The 16,774-nt window shown below is 43.8% G+C and overlaps 3 protein-coding genes across 3 annotated transcripts in view; 1 reads left to right on the forward strand and 2 right to left on the reverse strand.

Annotated features, from left to right (window-relative positions):
• Spdya (speedy/RINGO cell cycle regulator family member A) overlaps positions 1–1,796 on the reverse strand; it is a 31,554-nt gene extending 29,758 nt beyond the window's left edge. Inside the window, exon 1 of the mRNA XM_036170850.1 lies at positions 1,592–1,796. The gene's annotated coding sequence lies outside the window, so the exon portion shown is untranslated. The remainder of the gene's footprint in view (positions 1–1,591) is intronic.
• On the forward strand, positions 1,122–7,823 carry LOC118571655 (basic proline-rich protein-like). Its single transcript, XM_036170851.1, has 2 exons — positions 1,122–2,587; positions 7,704–7,823. Exon 1 carries the CDS (start codon positions 1,239–1,241, stop codon positions 1,953–1,955), a length of 717 nt encoding a protein of 238 aa, XP_036026744.1. The 5' UTR covers positions 1,122–1,238; the 3' UTR covers positions 1,956–2,587; positions 7,704–7,823.
• A 2,561-nt stretch (positions 7,824–10,384) lies between these two features.
• Positions 10,385–16,774, reverse strand: part of Ppp1cb (protein phosphatase 1 catalytic subunit beta) — a 34,871-nt gene continuing 28,481 nt past the window's right edge. Inside the window, exons 6-8 of the mRNA XM_036171021.1 lie at positions 16,160–16,311; positions 14,631–14,765; positions 10,385–12,172 (exon numbers count right to left, since the gene is read on the reverse strand). Of these exons, the coding sequence (XP_036026914.1) occupies positions 12,068–12,172; positions 14,631–14,765; positions 16,160–16,311 (392 nt within the window). The 3' untranslated portion in view covers positions 10,385–12,067. The remainder of the gene's footprint in view (positions 12,173–14,630; positions 14,766–16,159; positions 16,312–16,774) is intronic.

The following is a 16,774-nucleotide window of genomic DNA, read 5'->3' on the forward strand; positions in this document are numbered from 1 at the left end:
TTTTGTTCTAGGTTCAGTGCTAGGACACACCAGGATACTGACTGTAGTGGCACATTTTCCTTTGGACTCAATGGTAAGTGACTTTCAAACAATGTTTTTATACTGAAGCCATGGGTAAATAAGAAAATGCAAACTTCGTGTATCAGACAGTGTCATCTAAGACTTGAGAAAACAGGAAAAGGGGGAAGTCTGAAATTCCCAAGTAGCGATTCACGGACGTTAATGAAGACTGAAGGGCTGTGGAGTAAGAGCTTAAGGTCAGAGCTAGCTCTGCTACAGCCTGTGGCAGATCCACTTTGCAGGATCTCTTTGACTTAGCTCTTTGTCTAGAGGGAACGAATAAAACGGCAAATGAAAATATGGGGCATTTCTCAAGAGAAAGAGGGGAAGGGGGCATAAGAGAAACGACGCCCAAAGGTATGGTGTAGTAGTTGTCTCCAAACATCCTAAGACTCGGGAAGTAAACAAAACGGGGCTCAGAAAACAAACACTTCACAAGACTCATGAGCCCCCGACCCAAGCAGCAAGGACCTGGAGGAGAGGAAACCGACTGCCCGGACAGCTCTCTCCCAGTCACCACCCATGCTGGGGTGGGCTTTTCAGTGATGCGGCTCCATCCATCCATGCTTCTCTAAGGACCCCAACAAACGCTCACTGGGTCACCAGACTGGACTCGGGTGGAACCCCTACTTTTCGGTCATGGGTTCCCTATCTGGGGTAAGTAGACATTGGTTTGCACCTCTCAAGGAAAAGTCTCACAACACAAGGTTTAAAAAAAAAAAAATCCTTCAATTCACCTGCATGCATTCTACCCAACACCTGAAAAATCATAGCACAATTCAGAATGACGACGACTGGGGGTCTGTGAGGTGTGGGGTTTTGTTTGTTTGTTTGTTTTTGTTTTTTTGTAAATACACCTGAATTTTGTAGGCATCTGAGCAACGTTCTCTCTGGGTGGCGTCTAAAGGGCACCTGGCGACAGAATCATAAAATACTACGTTTTTCTGTATGAAAACCTAACAATCGGGCTGGAGAGATGGCTCAGAGGTTAAGAGCACCCACCGCTCTTCCAGAGGTCCTGAGTTCAATTCCCAGCACCCACATGGTGGCTCACAACCATCTGCAATGAGATCTGGCGCCCCCTTCTGTGTCCATAATAAATACATAACTCTTTAAAGAGAAAAGCTAACAGTCTTCGGAGACTCGGGGCAGGTAGGAAACGGGCTAAGGGTGTGGCGATGAGTCCCAGCAGCTCACTCACTACTCAAGCCTCCCGCGGTGCGGCTCGGGGCGGGGGCGTGGCACCGAGAACGGAGCGGCGGGGCTCGCATCCCCCGCACCGCCCCCTTCACCGTGCACCCCGCGGCCCCTGCCGGCCGGCCGGCTCCCCTCCTGCGGCTCCCGACCCCACCGGGGTCCCCTCCTCCCGCCCCGCGCCGCCGGCTCCCGTTCCCCGCCTCGGCGACGCCCAGCCCGCGTCCGGACCCTGGGAGCCGGCGGGGCGCTCGAGGCCTCGAGCCGCCCTCGCCTCCCGACGCAGGACGGCGTCACCAGGCCCGAACGCCCGCCGGGTGAGGCCGAAGGTACCTGCCTGCGCTGAGCGGCGAAGGGCGAGCGGCCCGCCAAGCAGCCTCCGCGTCAGCCGAGCTGCCTCAGGCGGTTACGCGCCGGTCGCCCGCAGGCCGAGACACCCGCTCTGCCCGCCGCCAGCCGCCCGGCCCGGAGCGTGCGGCAAGCCGGAGCCAATGGGAACGCGGGAACGGCAGGGGGCGGGGCCGGCGGGGCGCTGGAGCCAATGGGAGCGCGGGAACGGCCAGAGGGCGGGGCTGGGCGCCGTGGCCCCGCCCCCGCCCCGCCCCTTCCCCGAGTCTTCTGCCGTTATTCTGCTCCTGCTCCCCGGACCTCCCCGGCGGGGATCGCGCTTTCCCGCGAACGTGTCGGTGTGGAACCGTTAAGGTGGCCCCGACGGGACGAGGAGTCGGTGCTGCCCAGCAGGCCCGGGGCGGCCCGCCGTCCTCCCGTAGCATGCAACCCCTCGCCACTCTGCACGCGCCTGGCTCCCGGGAGCTCCTGAGAGAACGCGGCCGCCCCAGCCCCGCGTGTGCACAAGTGTGTAAAAGGAGGAAGGGCCCGCCTAAGCTAGTTCCAAAGGTGTGATTAAAGTGGCTTTTCGTGAGCAGAGGGTAGTGTGCTCCGGTTCACAGCTAAAGCCGCCTCTTCATCATCCGGTGCCTCCTTGGGAGGTCTGGGATGCAGCAGGTGCTAAATAAATGCTTGCCTGCCCCCATCCCTCTAAAGTAGAAGCTGCTTTTTGGTTTTTTGTTTTGTTTTGTTTTTCTGTCGACACACCGCATCCGTCTTTCCATGCTGTTAGTCTTTCATGTCTTACTGCCTGCACATTCCAGAAAAGGATCATGTTTAAATCATTAGGATGGTTGATGCTGCTTCTATATTTTTCTGGTACAATTACAGCATTTAAGAGCAACTTAGCCTTGCCTGTTTGAGGTCCTTCCCAGCAAATGAGTTTCTCGCTCAGCAACTCGGAACGTCGAAAGCAGCTTACACTTCAACACACTAAAAGTGACAAGTAAGGGGCACTTTGAGTTTTCCTGGGGGAGGGTGGGTTTTTTGTTTTGTTTTGTTTTTTCTTCTGAGACATGGATTCTCCGCGTAGCTTTGGCTGTCTTGAACCTCACTCTGTAGACCAGGTCTCGAACTCACAGAGATCCGCCTGCCTCTGCCTCTGCTGGGATTAAAAGTGTGCGCCACCACCGCCTGGCTTTTTACTTTTTACTTTTTTTTTTTTTTTAATTTAAACCCATGGCCCTTGGGTGAATGAATGTGTCAAGAAAATTTTTAGGGAAGTGGCTGCTCCAGGCTTTTCCTCTGGCTTTTCCTGAGGACCCTCCCCTGCTGTCTCTTTTTTCTTAGGTGTCAGGGATTCTTGTGATGACTCATTTCCAGCCATTAGTATACAATGTTATTTAACTGAGCAATGAATACACACGAACATCACTATGTTGTAAAATACTGGACAGACAAGAAAACTAACTAGAATACAAGACACGATGAGCCATTTCCATGAGAGGTATAGAAAAGTACACACACTTTTTTTTTTTTTTTTTGTGAGACAGTTTTGTGTAGTCAAGGCTGGCCTCCAATTGATCCACATGTAGCAGAGATTAACTCTGAACTAACTTCACCTCTCAAGTGTACTACCATGTCTGACAGTGTTCCTCAAATAATTATAACTTATAATTTATTTTTATAATTAAGGTCAATTTGTCAAATTAAAGGTATTGAAGAAGTAATTTATTGCTGATATTTTGGCTTAAAAGGTTACAACCAGTGAGGACTTCGTGAATGTTCTCACTCCTGTGTTTTTGTTTTTACTTTTAAAACTATTTTTTAATGTGTATAATGTGAATGCACTAGATAGTTTGAGATCTGGTTTCAATTCAGTACTTTTCTTTCTTTCTTTACTAGCTATGTAAGTGTAGGCAGATGATGTGACCGCGGTGTGTCAACCTAAGGATGAGGGTGAGATGATGGCCTCTGTGTCCTGCTGGGACAACCTCAGAGAGTGGACAGGGACATCGAAAGCATTTGTTCCTTCTCTCTCTCATACCCGAGATTTGACTCGGCATTTAAAGCAAGTCTCTGAGGGCTGGAGAGATGATTAAAGGCAATGGGTGCTCTTCCAGAGGATCTGGGTTCAATTCCCAGTTATCACACGATAGTTCACAACTCTCTTCTAGTCCCAAGGAATCCAGCACCCTCTTCTGGACTCTGTGGGCAGACTCTGTGGGTACCTGGCACACATGCATGGTACAAATACACACGTGCAAGAAAGGAAGTCTCTGAAGTATTAAGTGCTTTCCCTCATTTTTTTAAAAGATTTATTTATTTATTATGTACACAGAAGAGGGCACCACATGTGGGTGCTGGGAATTGAACTCGGGACCTCTAGAAGAGCAGTCAGTGCTCTTAACCTCTAAGCCATCTCTCCAGCTCCACTTTCCCTCATCTTATCCATCCCGTTTTCCAATCTCTGAACTACACCTTGGCGATTCACCTTCTGAAAAATCAGAGAGTTGCCTATAACCTGTAAATTTCTTGCACTGTCTGAAATAGAACCAGTCTGTTCCCATTGTACTTTAAAAAAAAAAAAAAGAAATGCATGGCCATCACAATCTTTTGCCAGACTAAACTTTATAAACTTTTTTGTTTCCTTTAACATGTCTGAAACATTTCAACTTGTCTGTTTTGTTTGTTTGTTTTTTGAGACAAAGTTTCTCTGTGTAGCCCTGGCTGTCCCGGAACTCACTCTGCAGACCAGGCTGGCCTCAAATTTAGAGCTCCACCTGCCTCTGCCTGGTGGTACTAAGATTAAAGGCACGTGACACCACAATCTAGCTCCTTTCTTAAAACTTAGTTTATAATGTGCTCTCTTCACCATTTAAATCTCGTACTGATGCCCATGGTTCAAGGCCCCACTTAAATGAGTGAATCTGAGTGTTTGCTATGTGCAGGGAATTGGAACAGTGCCACAGGGGTGTCAGCATGGTCCAGTGCTTATGTGTGTCCTCTGACTCCTGGATCTTGCACCTGTCTCCACGGGGCTCACTGAGTGGAAGTAGCTGTTAGGAGATTACTGCTCCACTCTTGAAACCTTGCAGCATTTTTGCCAGTTCTCACTTAGGGAATTTTGTTAACCAGGGCCCCACTCTTACCCCCAAGACAGGGTTTCTCTGTGTAGCCCTGGCTGGCCTCGAACTCAGAGATGCACCTGCCTCTGCCTCCCAAGTGCTGGGATTAAAGGCGTGAGCTACTACTGCCTGGTTGTTAATCAGGTTTTTAAAATAAAACTTTTGTGTTCATACACCATTTTACATGAAGAAAATCATGTATTTTAAAATAGAACTTGTACAAAGCACATATGTAACTGCATAGGGCTGAAACATGACACGATGGTAAGTAGGCATCACCCAAACACTTCAATTTAAAGATTTATTTATGTGTAACTGTGTGTGCCTTAGTAGATTATGTGCACCACCTTCAGAAGCCAGAAGAGGGCACTCAAGCCTGCAGACTGGAGGAAGAGGTGGTGGTGGTAAGGTGCCTGCTACCGGTTCTTGGAACCAAACTTAGGTCCTCTCTTCAAGAGCAGTCAAGTGCTCTCAACCCACAGAGCCATCTCTCTAGCCCCACATTCCAAATTTATATCCAAGAAAGAGATTACCATTACTGTTTGAATTCTGAAGCTCTTCTTCCTTCTCCATTTGCAGTTCTTAATAAACGAGTGGGCGACTTTTTGCCCATTTCCTTTTACTCACTTTTCCCCCCCTTTTGGTACCCTCAGGTGCCAAGGATAGTAATCATGTTCATGAAAGACACACCTCTATTTACTGGGAGACAAAAACTGCACCAAATTCTTTGTGGAATTTTGTACGGAAAACAAGCATTCAACCTGAATAACTGGTAATTTAACCCAAAGCAAAAAATAAAACATCTGCATTTCTGTAGTTTCTTCCACAGCACCATTTTGTTCCTTACTGAAAGTATTTTTGCTGGTCTTTCTTTATCCCCCCACCCCCACAACTCGGCAGGTTTTCTCTGTGTAGCAGCCCTGGCTGTCCTGGAACCTGGTGTGTAGACCAGGCTGGCCTCAAACTCATGGAGATCCACCTGCCTCTACCTCCCAAATGCTGGGAGTAAAGGCTACTATGGCCAGCTTCTGTTTTTTCTTTTCTTTTTTTTTGTTTTTTGAGACAGGGTTTCTCAAACTCGAACTCACAGAGATCCACCTGGCTCTGCCTCCCAGTGCTGGGATTAAAGGCGTGTACCACCACTGCCGGCTCTGTTTTTTCTTAAACCCATAACACAGTCTTTGCAAATGAGGTGACAACTCTGCTTTCAAGTCTTGGTTACTTGTCTAAAATGTTCACACTAGATGAATGTATAAAAATTACAGCATTATATATAATTTTCCTAAAAATATACCAAGTAGCAGCTCACTATGATGATGACTTAAGATAATCAGAGAATGGAGACTCCAAAATGCAGGCAAGATAGTACCTGGGGAATGTTTGACTTTAAATATGTCCTTTTTCCCAGTGTGCCTGTGATGAGCTAGCTGCTGAATCTTCCTTTAAGTAACAGACTTCTTATACTCATCCATATGGTACTAGTACACAAACCTGCCCCTTTAAGACCGTGGTCATGCACACCCCAGTCAGAAGCCACCAAACCACCAAGCCACGCCCCTCCCCTTTCCCAGGGAGAAGTTGTGTGGTGGCTAGCAACTAATTTATGGTCTAATCAATACTTGGCTCTCCTGTGCCCCCTGTCACATGCTATGTTGATCTAAATCACCTGATATGAAGCTTCCTGCCACCCCATGAAATCATGTAAAAGGAAGGAATCTCCTTTGGGGGTAGGAGTTCTCTGGAGGTGCCTCTTTAGCCTCCCCTCCCAACCCTTCTCTCGGTGGCTTCTTTCCTCCCTCTCTCTTATCCTCAAGATTTTAAAGGGAAGTTTCTTCCCCTTTAAGGCCCTGTATATGTTTGTTTGTTTGTTTGTTTTTTTTAAGATTTATTCATTTATTATGTATACAGCATGTATGTCTGCAAGCCAGAAGAGGGCGACAGATCTCATTACAGATGGTTGTGAGCCACCATGTGGTTGCTGGGAATTGAACTCTGGAAGAACAGAGAAAACCAGTGCTCTTAACCTCTGAGCCATCTCTCCAGCCCTCCCTGTATATGGTTTTTAATATACTGTATCCTTTCTTTTTAATATTCTCTCCCCCTCTTTAACCAAGATCATGCCCCTGGGGGCCCTTTCTCCCAATAAACCCTTTTATCCCTCCCCTTTCCTTTTTTGAAACAGGGTTTTCTCTGTGTACCCCTGGTTGTCCTGGCACTCACTCTGGTCTCGAACTCACAGAGATCCGCCTGCCCTCTGCCTCCTCAATGATAAACTTCATTTCCAAAAGGTAAGTATGTGCCCATTTCCTTCCACAAACCAATTATTTTTTTCCCTTATTTTAACTATTAGGATGAGTTTTCACAATGAGCCATTTATCTGGGCAGTGCAGACTCAAAAATCTCCCGAGACAACTCCAATATTTTTGTTTTGAGACTTGAGAATAAAGGGAAATTGGAACTGTGTTGTAAACTTCTTCATAGGGCCAAAGTGCCAACAGTAATTTGAGCAGTCATTTTTAAAATCTGTGATTCATTAAATGCTGCATATTTATGTCTCTGATGTACCAAGCATCACTCCAGGAAATACATCAGTAATAAAAAATCATCTCTGTTCCAGAGCTTGTGTAGGCACCTCAAAGTTTGAAGGCCAAATGTTACATAGTCTCAAGGGCCACCCAACACATACATGGACGGAGTAATTGACAGTTCACTCAAAGTCTCGGGAATTCAAAAGCTAAAAAGACTAGTTTCCTAACAAAACAGACATTACACTATGGTAAGCAACTGTAACCTAGGTCTCCGGTGACTAGTGGAATTAACTTCAGTGGGCTCAAAAGGTCTGTTATATAAGATTCAGGGTATTATCCTGGGGGATAAGTTTCAAAAATATTTGTTGACACTCTTGAACATATTTATAATATTTTAATCATTTTCATCACATTACCCTCCGCTTCTGGACCCCTTTGTCCCATGGCCATTTTGTTTTGTCTTTAGGTTGCATGTATGAACATGGGTGTGGAGCTAATTACTGGAGCAGGGGCAACTGAGCACTGGAGTGGGTAGCCATGCCAGCCTTGGCCTGGAAGTTCCAACCCCCATTGAGGCTTTGGTAATGGTCACGCCCACAAGGTGGGGCAGAGGAGGAAGCTGAAGATCCAGGATTGAGAGAGCTCTCTCTCTTGGTTCTGGGACACTGGACGCAGGAGGTGGACCGAGCAGAGTTCTCCAGAGAACACCGCCGGACTGCGCGATACCTTTGCCAGACCTTACAACCTATCCCTTCATTTGTAAGTTACCCTACAAAATAAACCTCCCTTTGAACTATGTGGAGTGGCCTTAATAATTTCACCAATAGAACATTGGCTACCCTACTAAAGAAAAGTCTTGCTATCCCCGGTAACCATTAACTGCCAAATGTCCCTCAACCAGGAGTGGGCCTTTGTGAGCCCATTGATCATGTAGCCCAGCATGCTGACAGCTCAGTTTCGTGCAGGTAACCACAGTTCATAAGTACGTCATGTCCAGAAGACGGTGTTGGATAGCACTCTGCTTCATCCTCGTGCCTGTTCGCACTATGTTCGGGGACTTGGGGTTGAGCATCCAAGAGCCACTTACCCGCAGCCTTGGCCTCTGCCCCTACCCCAGCCCCAGTACACGTGGGGTTATTTTAAGACAGGGTCTCATATAGCTTAGGTTGGTCTCAAACTTACTGTGTAGCTGAAACTTGGCCTAGGCATTTCTGATCCCCCTGTCTCCAGCTCCTAAGAACCGGGACTGCAGGTCTCACTACACTTGGCTGAGAAACTTGTTCTGCTGTCAGTGACTTTTTTGAGGTAGTGTCTTGATCTATAGCTCAGGCTAGGCTCAAATGGCAATCCCCCTGCCACAGACTGTGGTCACTATGCCTAGTTAGATTGCATGCTGGGAGTGGGACGGTGGACCTCACAATAAGACTCAAGGCAAGGACTGGAGAGATGATTCTGTGGTTAAGAGCACTTGCTGCTTTTGCAGAGGACCCAGGTTCCCAGCACCTATGGTGGCTCACAACCACCCCTAATTCCAGTTTCAGGGGATCCAACGCCTTCTTTTGACTTCTACAGGCACCAGACACTCATGTGGTGGATATACATACACATAGGCAGAACACTCACACACATTAAATAAATGAGTAAATCTTACAAACAAAACCAAACCAAACCACAAAACCTCTGAAGCAGCAAGGAGTTTAATTTGCTATGCTGAGCCGGTTCCTGAGTTCTATCAGAGATGAAGTTTCTGGGGCACCTATGGTGGCTAGCAGCTATCAGCAGGTTACACACTTAACATAGATGTTTTAGCCCAGCATGGGTCAGGCCTACAGTCTCAGCACTCAGGAAGCTAAGGCAGGAGGATTGGAGCTTGAGGCCAACCTGGACTTGAATCTGTCTCAAAACAAACAACAGTGACCCCCCCCCCCCAATCAAAACACTCATTGTATTTGGCTCAGCGCTTAAACAAAAAAATCCACTGGGTGGTGGTGGCACACACCTGTAATCCCAGCACTCGAGAGGCAGAAGCAAGTGGATCTTAGGAGTGTGAAGCCAGCCTGGCCTACAAAGCGAGTTCCAGGACAGTCAGGGCTGTTACACTTAGATACCATGCCCCTCACAAAACAAAACAAAATCATTTAAACATTTTCTTTCTATATGTATAGGGGTTTTGCCTACACGTATGTCTATGCACCCACCACATGTGTGCCTGGTGTCTACAGAGGGCACAAGGTATCAGACCCCTTGGCCTGCACTACAGACAGCTATGAGCAACCTTCTGAGTACTGGGAATTAAACCCAGGTCCTCTGCCATCCCTTTTAACTTTTCATCTAGTGATCAGACTTCGTAATCCCCCCCGCCCCCAACAGGTCTTAATATGTAAACTAGGCTTCAAATTCATAGGTATCCCTGTCTGCATCACAAATCCTGGGATTTAAGGCAGCCTGTATTTTATCTGTCTTCGTGATTTTTGCCAGTAAACTAGCATAATAATCTATGATAGTTACAGGTGTTCAGCTGTGATATTACAGTTTAGGACATAATATACTGACTATTTGTCCATAAGAAGCTGTAAAGTAGTTCTAAAAGGTCTGAATGATTTTTCAACATAGTAAATGTCCATCCTTTAACAACCAGTACTAATTTGCTCACTTTTCTTTAGTTTTAATTTGAAAGAATGTTTATAAAAATCCAGTTTATAAAATACAGATTAATATGGATCAACTAACATTCAGATCAAGGCTTATTTTCTTTTTTTTAAATATATTTTTATTTTATGTGCATTGGTGTTTTGTGTGAATATATCTCTGTGTGACGGTGTCAGATCTTGGAATTACAGACAATTGTGAGCTGCCATGTAGGTGCTGGGAATTGAACCTGGGTCCTCTGGAAAAGCAGTCAGAGCTCTTAACCACTGGGCCATCTTTCCAGCCCCGGCCTATTTTCTTGAGCTACCTTAAATACTGACTACTGAGAGATAACATCTAAAATCCCATTAGCAACTGTTTGATTTATAATTCAGTCAAGGTATTCAAGCACATTAGATAAAGGCATGTGTGACCTAATGGAACAAGGCTACAACTGTGTCAATGTGTGCTTACATGTCTCACTGCAAAACCAAAACAACACAGAATAATCACCCAGACTTTGTATCAATTAGACAACTTTTACTAAATGAGAAAACTACATTTAAAATGTGCTTTAAAACAAAATGGAATTAGAAAAAAAAAGATGTATGCATTTTAAAGAACTTTTGCACTGTGCTGAAAATCAAATGTTTCTTGCAGTAATACAATGCGCCAATCCATAAAATGTTAACAGAGTTCTCAATTTAACATTTTCAAAGACAATAGAAGGTTTCACATCTATGGTAACACATAAGAAGGGCATTATATAAATATTATGTCCATCCCTATGAAGCTTACAAATTTGACAATGTTCAATAAAAAGACTTTAGAATCACATCCAATAGTGTCACATCCGAAGAATCACAGATCTGTGCCTGTTGTTAAGTCCTCCTAAAATCTGTGTTGACTTTGCTACTCCTTGACATTTGTTAATGCTAACCCTTAAAAAAGAGAACAGGGAAAGAAACGCTGCAATAAACTCTTGATCATGTACAGAAATTATTGCTACAATACTTCACTACAAAGCATGTCTATACATATCATGACCTTTGATTATGGAAACGCAGAGTAAAAATCTTTAGTGACAAAGCCTTATAGTCAAAAACAACATTCACATGGCAATTATTAGACAGTGAAGCACCCCGATACTCAGAGCTGACAAATGTCCCACTGACCAGCATTCATTTAAATACATCCTTCACATAGAAAGGGAAAGAAGAGCGCCAGCTTTCCAACAAGGCTTGTCAAAAAAGGATTCTCATGTTGTGTGGATCTAAAAACAAACAAACAAACAACAAAAACCCCAAAAAACAAAACCAATGCAGGTGAGGGTAATACCAGAAAGTTAAGCATGCCAAAAGGTGTTTCGTGCGAATTAAAACCTAAAGCCAAGGTACCACATAATCACATTACCAACTAATTTTGGGTAATACTATATGAGCCTTATCTTAAATGAAATGCTACTGCACAAGAGCATCAATAAATTAAAAATTAGAGTGCATAAATCCAAATCAGTGGCAATTTTGAAAAAAGCGAAATATTATCGGCTGCAAAGTTTGCCCAGTCAAACTGTTTGATTAAAATCATTGGGTCAGATAGTTTGTATATTTTTAAAACCTATCATCCTCTAAAATTCCTTTTTGCTATTATGAGGCATAAGTTTTCTTAGTAAGATCAAACAGTTACTTAAGTAGATAAGTGAAGAAGGAAAATAATAGTTGGTGAATGTCTTTAAAGCTCTTCCCATATTTCACTTTTTAAAATGTTTAGGGAAAAACAGGAAAAGTTGCCATTATTCTAGCAAAAACAAACAAAACAAAACAAGCCCCAAATACTAACAACCAAGCAACACTAACCACATGACACAGCTGGAACACCATGCTTTCATCTGGGTAACTACCACAGCGAGTTTAACTGGGATGCTTTTCCACTTGAAAAATTGTGATACCAGAAGATAGAACTTTCATGGATACTTGTGAATTTGGATTTAACTTGTTGAATATTATAACAGAGTATACTTATTACAATACAGTGAGCACATCTTTCTATTAGAAAAAATGTAAGATCCTTTACCCGTCTCCTTAAGTTAAAGGTGTGACGTCATAAGGGTGTCGAATGGCTGCATGGTTTTGCAGTGCACACTTATATATTATGAAGTATGTCCTGAACAGATCTGATGGGTTCTGTACACAATTCCTCTCTTCACCTTTTCTTCGGTGGGTTAGCTGTTCGAGGCGGAGTGACAGGACGTCCAGAGTTCAGTCCACCGTACTGGTACTTAGCTTTCTTTTCAGATGGTTTCAGTATCTTGAAATACATAATCAGCAGCATTATTCTTCAATAAATGGCATCAATTGTTAAAGTCCAATGAAAATACAGAAATAGCTCAGCAACATCCCACAAACGTTTTTCAGATTTAAGTTTGTCAGAGCAGCTCAGTAAGTATTCAGCATGAAAAAGTGCCTGGGTTCTGCCTCCAGAACCACCCTCAGGAACAACTTTAGTTATCATTCCCTTTGTATTTTAGTAACAAAAGCTTGGGTACACAGCCTCAAGCAGCTGCTGAGCGTTAAATTTTAAATTAAAATTTTCGTCTTCAGTTCACCTCATTAGAGAGGAAAAAACATTGGTCTGTGTCAAAAACCCTAGGTTCTCCCCTTAATTCTGACCGCACCCCCTGGGTTTCCTGAGATACGTTGTTAGTGCAGCAACACTCATGGCAATCCTTCTGCCTCATCATCTTCAGTGCTGAGATTACAGGCATAAGCCACCACACACAACTTCAACTTTATTTTTCATTTACATGTAGATATTACTTTGATACTTTTATGGTTATTTTCCACATCGTAAAGTTTAAGTGCTTAAAAAAGTGTTTTTAGGATGAATATTTATTTAATACGCTGTATGTTTACTACGATTATCTGATTTTAGTAGTTTTTGTCCCACCCTAAAAGAAACTTTGTTCTTAAGTTACTTCGTATTCTGGTTCTCCATCTCCCCATAAGCATTTGCAATCACTTACCTACATTATGTATTTATATACTTGCCTATTCTAGATTATTCCATAGAAATGGCATCAAATAACACATGGTCTTTTGTGAATAGCTTCTCCATGTAAGATTTCAAAGCTCTTCCATGCTGTACTACGTATCAGTACCTTTAGTCCTTTCTATTACTAAATTAGACTCTATTGTATGGACAGATAGCACATTTTATTTATCCACTCTTCAGCTGGGCTCTGGGGTTGTTTCTACTTGTAGCAATTATAAATAAGACTACAAGATTTTGTGGACCTGATTTTGCTCAGTCATCTGATAACACCATGTCTACCCTTTTAATGAACTGCCACTGTGTTCCTAGGGCAGCTGTAGCCATCTGCATTTCCACCTCGCTACACTTAGAAACAGAGTCAGTTCTACACACCAGTGGATTTCAATCAATTAGTTTAATCCAAGAACTGAACTATATTAGAGTGAAAACATTCAGGAAAAGGTGTCTGGATTGAACATGTATGGACATTTTTGGTCCTTCTCTAAACAGGATTCTTACTTATACAGTATATACACTGTACTTGGCATTATAAACAATTTAGCCATACAGAAGGAAGGGTATATCACTTATATATGAATGTGATACCATTTTATACAAGGAATTTATGCGTCCTCAGGCGTTGGTAATGAGAGTTCTGAACGCAACCCATCAACATCATGAGATCCCCTGTCTAGCAGTAAGCTTTTCAGCCCGTGAGTAACACGTTTGTACAAGCAGCAGGACAAAGCAGGAGCCTGGGAAACCTGCATGTTTCTATAAGGGAACTTAAGATTACTAGAATTTCCTTCTTAGCTAAGCATTTTATTTTCATCTAATTTATAACTCTTTCTTCCTCAATACCTATCTCATGTACTAATCTTGTAAAAGAAAAAGCCCTAACTTGTCCACTGCCTTCACTCTTTGCTGTGTGGGAGAATGCACATACATGAGAAAGGCCAGCCCATGTTGGGAGTCTTCCTCAATGCTTTTCCACTCTCCATGCAGAGTGTCAATGCTCCTGCAGGTCCTGCACTGGCCAGCACACCCTCCTGTCTCCACCTCCTCTGACTGAACAGGCACATGCCCTGCTCTAGGAGTCCAAACTAAGGTAAAGAAGCTCAGGTTTACAAGGCAAGCACTTCACTAAATCATCTTCCCAGCCTGCCATCCACATTCTTTTGGTAGGTTCTACACTAGGCAGTATGTCACACAAGAATTAACAATTTAAACATTTAAAACAAGAATGATGCAGCCTAAACTTTTCTAAAACCATCTTTGGTTACAGACCCAAAGCTAGGAAGTTCATGACCCAAACCAGAAAGTTTTAATCAGTCTGAATGTTAATCACATTTTTCATTGTGTGTGTGTATGTGTGTGTGTGTGTGTGTGTGTCCTCCACTGATGTACTTGGAGACTGAACCAAAGGTCTGGCATGTGATAAGAAGGCATTTTACCATTGAACTGTAGCTCTCGCCCTGGAGGGTAACAAATTCTGAATTAAAATCAACACATTGCTCAGAGAGAGATTATTTAAAAAGAAAATTTACTCTGATAATAGTTTTAATGAATGTCTAGTCATTACAAGTCTACCAAGCCAGGCAGGGCAGTATATGCCTATTGTGCTGATACTCAGGAGGGAGAGGCAGGAAGACAAGGTCAGCCTGTCTGTCTGGGCTATCGAGGGAGACCCTGTCTCACAAACCAGAAAGACAGACACTTTTATTCCATGTCTCACCTGAAACGAACACATCAAAGTCTCATCCACGCTCATCATGCCGCCGGCGTTGTCAAACTCGCCGCAGTAATTTGGGGCAGAAAATAAGGTTACCAACTGTCGTTTAGCGAAAAATTCATACCCATCTTCCACCACCTGTCAAGGAGATTTAAAAAAAAGCCTCATTAACAGGTCATTTCCAACCGCCTAGTCACGGAACTAACCAAGCGAAGGCCAAACAGCCCATCCTCCTTCAGTCAGGTGCCAAGACCCCGGCTTTCCTCCCAAATACAGCAAGAAAAGGTAATACAATGACTCTTCCCATGTGCACATACTCCTCCCCCCACTTTCTTTTTTAAACCCACCAAACCAACAACAAAAAGAGGCCCAGGGGCTGAGGCAACGGCTCAGTGGTGGAGACACTTGTTTTCTTTCCGAGGACTTGAACTCAGTTCCCAGCACCAACATGGTGGCTCATGAACATCCACATCGCCAGTTCCGGGTGTGTGTATGTGTCACCCTTTTCTGACCCCTGTTAGGCACTAGGCATGCTGTGGTGCAAGTAAAACATTCACACATAGAAAATAAAATACACACTGTAAAAATAAAAAGGACAAAACTATTTCAGAATGCCCTCCAGCCAATGTATTACAAACCAAGTATGTTTTACAGATCAAAAGCACCGAGTATGCATTACTGAGAAGAGTGGATACTCTTTTTACAGTATCAATAATGATGTGATAATGGCTAAAATAATTAGCAATGTGCTATTATTAACCAGTTTATAAATACATTCCACAACTGTCTCAAAAATTTCTCATAGCACAGTTTATTTTTGTCAAAGAACAATACTCACACATGCTGGTAACAGACTATGGGAGACTAGATGCTGGCCCCTCACCTACTCTTTTCCTGATACAAACCATACTATCTTTTAAATTTTAATTAATTATTCTATTTTTAGGTGTATGGGTGTTTTGCCTTCATGTATGTCTGCACACTATTTGTATGCCTGCTACTGTTGAGGCCTGAAGGTGTCCGATCCCCTAGGCTATCATGTGAGTGACGGGAATCAGAGCCAGTGCTCTTCATTACTGAGCCGTCTCTTCATCCCCCATACGACCACCTTTCCTATCTATCAGTTCTTACATTTGAATGCTTGGTCCTCAGAAGGTGGAACTGTCGCAAAGTACTAGGTGTGGCCTTGTTGGCGGAGGTGTGTCACTGGGGGTTCTGAGGTTTCAAAAGCCCACACCATTCCCAGTCACCACTCTCTCTACCTTGTGGTTACTGCCTTCAGACGGAAGCTCTCAGCTCCCGCTCCAGCACCAGGCCTGCCCACCCGCCCGCCTGCCACCACACTCCATGCTATGACGTTCATGGACTCTAGCCCCCAAATTAAATGCTTTCTTTATAAGTTGCCATGGTCATGGTGTCTCTTCACACCAACAGAACAGTAACTAAGACACATGGGCAGATGGGGGTTATCTATCTATCTATGAAGTGTGTGAAATTAACAATAAAGTATCAAGAGTCTTCATACTGCCTACCTGATGAGCTCGACAAATCAAGTCTAAATCATGACGATTCAGAAATTTACTGACTACATCAGCTCCAAAAGTAAAAGACACACCACGGTCATTTTCTCCCCAGCCTTGTACATCCTTATCTGGATCAGACCACAGTAAATCACACAGCAAACCTTTAGAAAACAGAAAAAACAACAATGAGATTGAAGAAAGCACAGCACCTTTCCTGACTTCCTAAGGCAGCATTTCTGCTGATTTCTGACACATGAAATGGTGTGTGGCACACTCAAGCATAGTAACTGCAATCTGTTTAGTTTCTCACTGCCATTCCCGGAACAGTCAGCGTATCACTTCCTTACACTTACGCACTACTGAGCACCAGCCTCTGGAGTTATTTTGTTTGTTTGTTTGTTTGTTGTAAGACTTTCCATCTGGCAGGCAGGGCTAGTCTTTCCCTGTCATGTTCTTCCTTCAGGACTGACTGTCCTGATCACTTTGGATTCTTTGTTTTTCCACTTTACAGCCTACTTTTCTAATCTCTATAATATTAAAAATATGGTGAAGACGTTCCTTATTCTGAGAAATGTCTGAACCTAGGAAAAGATCTATGGACTATATTATTATATTTCTGAAGGC

This window comes from Onychomys torridus, chromosome 21 (genome assembly GCF_903995425.1).
Source record: "Onychomys torridus chromosome 21, mOncTor1.1, whole genome shotgun sequence".
Lineage (NCBI taxonomy): Eukaryota > Metazoa > Chordata > Mammalia > Rodentia > Cricetidae > Onychomys > Onychomys torridus.